Source organism: Alligator sinensis, unplaced genomic scaffold (genome assembly GCF_000455745.1).
Source record: "Alligator sinensis unplaced genomic scaffold, ASM45574v1 scaffold444_1, whole genome shotgun sequence".
NCBI classification, from domain to species: Eukaryota; Metazoa; Chordata; order Crocodylia; family Alligatoridae; genus Alligator; species Alligator sinensis.
Genome location: NW_005841886.1, coordinates 2,887,230 through 2,889,323, shown reverse-complemented (window position 1 = coordinate 2,889,323; position 2,094 = coordinate 2,887,230). Strand labels below are relative to the sequence as shown.

Sequence of the window (2,094 nt, the reverse complement as noted above, 5' to 3'; positions counted from 1 at the left end):
GGGTCACATGGCATAGCATGCAGCCTGTATGGGGTGTGGCTGAGGTTGGGATGGGGAAGGCCTGTGGTTCAGTTAGAAGTTGGACAGCCCTGGGTTACGAAAAAGAAAATATCACAACTTACGCATTCTCCTCATCAAAGTTAGCTCTCTTGGAACCAATTTTGTAGAAGGAAGGGAGCTGAGGTGGCCCTGACTTCCCAAACCCAGCAGAAGAGCCAGCTGTTCCAAAAGCGCTATGGGACTGTTGAGAGAGCTTAGGTTCCTCTTTTTTTCCAGGGGCTATGGCAAACCCACCAAAACCAAAGCCTCTCTTAGTGCCAGGTCCACCTTTGTTCCAGTTCATGATGCTGGTAATATATCTGTTAAAATCAAAGTATACCAATTAACATTCTTTTAGTTTCAGGAAAACAACAAAAGTTTCAACAAAAACCACTCGCCCCAAAGCTTTCTACAGTTATTTTAAGAAGGTTTAGAGCAGGATGACAGACAATTAACTAGGATTTTGGGTTTTTTATATAGTAAATATGAGTACTTGTAGTCTATGTTTAAGAAAAGTATCCATCAGACACTGCTGAATAATCATTTAAGTCACTGCCTGACGTGTTGATCTTGTAATCTGGGGCAAATAAATCCACAGCTTGTAGGAAAAGGAGAGATGAAAAGTCAACTCAATAAATATTTTGCATTTCTCAACATTCCCACCTCTGAGCATATCACAGCATCGTGTGCACGGCACTGGTGAAATCCGGCCACTTGAAAAGAGGAGAGCAATAACTAATCAGCATGTGTGAAATAATGCAATTAAGAGAAAGGGAATTTTCAACAAAATTCCAAATCTCTTAAGAATAGTGCACCGGGATCTTTAGTGTTTATACACAGCACTTCAACTTTAGAGCTTATATTTGAAAGGCCCTCAACATAACATGTCTGCAGAGCATTCAGGTTTCTGTCAGAACAAGACACTATGCTGACACTACCAAAATTTGAATCCATAATTCCAAAGAATTTAGTTTTTCCCAACATTTGGAGTCATCATAGCCTTAAAGTACACAAGTGCACTCTCATTCTCTTCCAAGAGAGAAGGGTGCCCAGTCTTTTCAAATGCGTAATAATTCCAGGGCTCCTAGTTTGCAATCATATTAAACAACTGCCTGCAATGAGTGGGAATCCTTTAATGATATTATAATACAAAAGAAAAACACTTGTAAATTTGATATTAATATACTACTTCCTTAGCAGAGCATTTACCAGCTCAGAAGCTGCCCAACCAATCTGAAAGTCTAGAACACGGAGCTCGCTGGGATGTTTTGGGAAACACGGTCTTGCTTCTGTGTGGCAAAGGTTGACACTGATGTACTGTTATTCGCACTTGTGCAGACACCTCTCAGCCTTCCAACCTGCAGGCACGCGACAAAAAACCAAACATATAACAGGTGATGGAAACACAAAACACTTGGCTTTTGCTGCTCGCGCTGAGTTCAGGTTGTCGTCTCACTGCATGAATCAAATCCACTTTTTCTTCTAAATGAAAACTAGAAAAAAATTCCACCAAGTACAATACCAGGAACACCCGATCCCCTTTCTCATCTCACAAAGCACAACACGTCTGAACACAATGGCCACTTTCCTACTGACATCATGCGAAGGGGACTCGGACTCTCTGGCAATAAGCTGCAGGTTAAAACTTCGACGGTGAAGACTGTACAAAAAAAAAAAGTTTCCTTACTGATGTTGTTTTGGGAAAAAAAGTGACACTGAAGGTCTAGAGACCACCTTGCCCGTGAGAGAGCAGGACTCAGGCTTGCCACCGCTGCTCCCAAGCTCACTTTGCTGCCAAAGTTTTATGAGGAAAGAGACACGGAAAAGCTGACGTGCTCCCCCCGGGATCAGACACCCGGGAGGGGGGGGGGGTGCTGCATGCAGGCTGCACAAGACTGCGCTGCTCCTGGGGTAGGAAGGGAATGGCTCGCTCCATTCCGGAGCGGGAAAGGCAGGAGAGAAAGGCCGCCGCAGCCGCCCTGCAAGGGTCACGGCGCTGGAGGGGCGGACGCGGGGCTGGAGGCTACGCCCGCAGCAGCTCACGGAGCCCCGGCC

General features: G+C 45.0%; 1 protein-coding gene across 1 annotated transcript in view; it reads right to left on the bottom strand.

Moving 5' to 3' along the window:
- Window positions 1-2,088, bottom strand: part of DDX42 (DEAD-box helicase 42) — a 38,554-nt gene extending 36,466 nt beyond the window's left edge. Inside the window, 2 exon segments of the mRNA XM_025196877.1 lie at window positions 123-359; window positions 1,249-2,088. Of these exon segments, the coding sequence (XP_025052662.1) occupies window positions 123-343 (221 nt within the window). The 5' untranslated portion in view covers window positions 344-359; window positions 1,249-2,088.
- Between the last annotated feature and the right edge of the window lie 6 nt (window positions 2,089-2,094).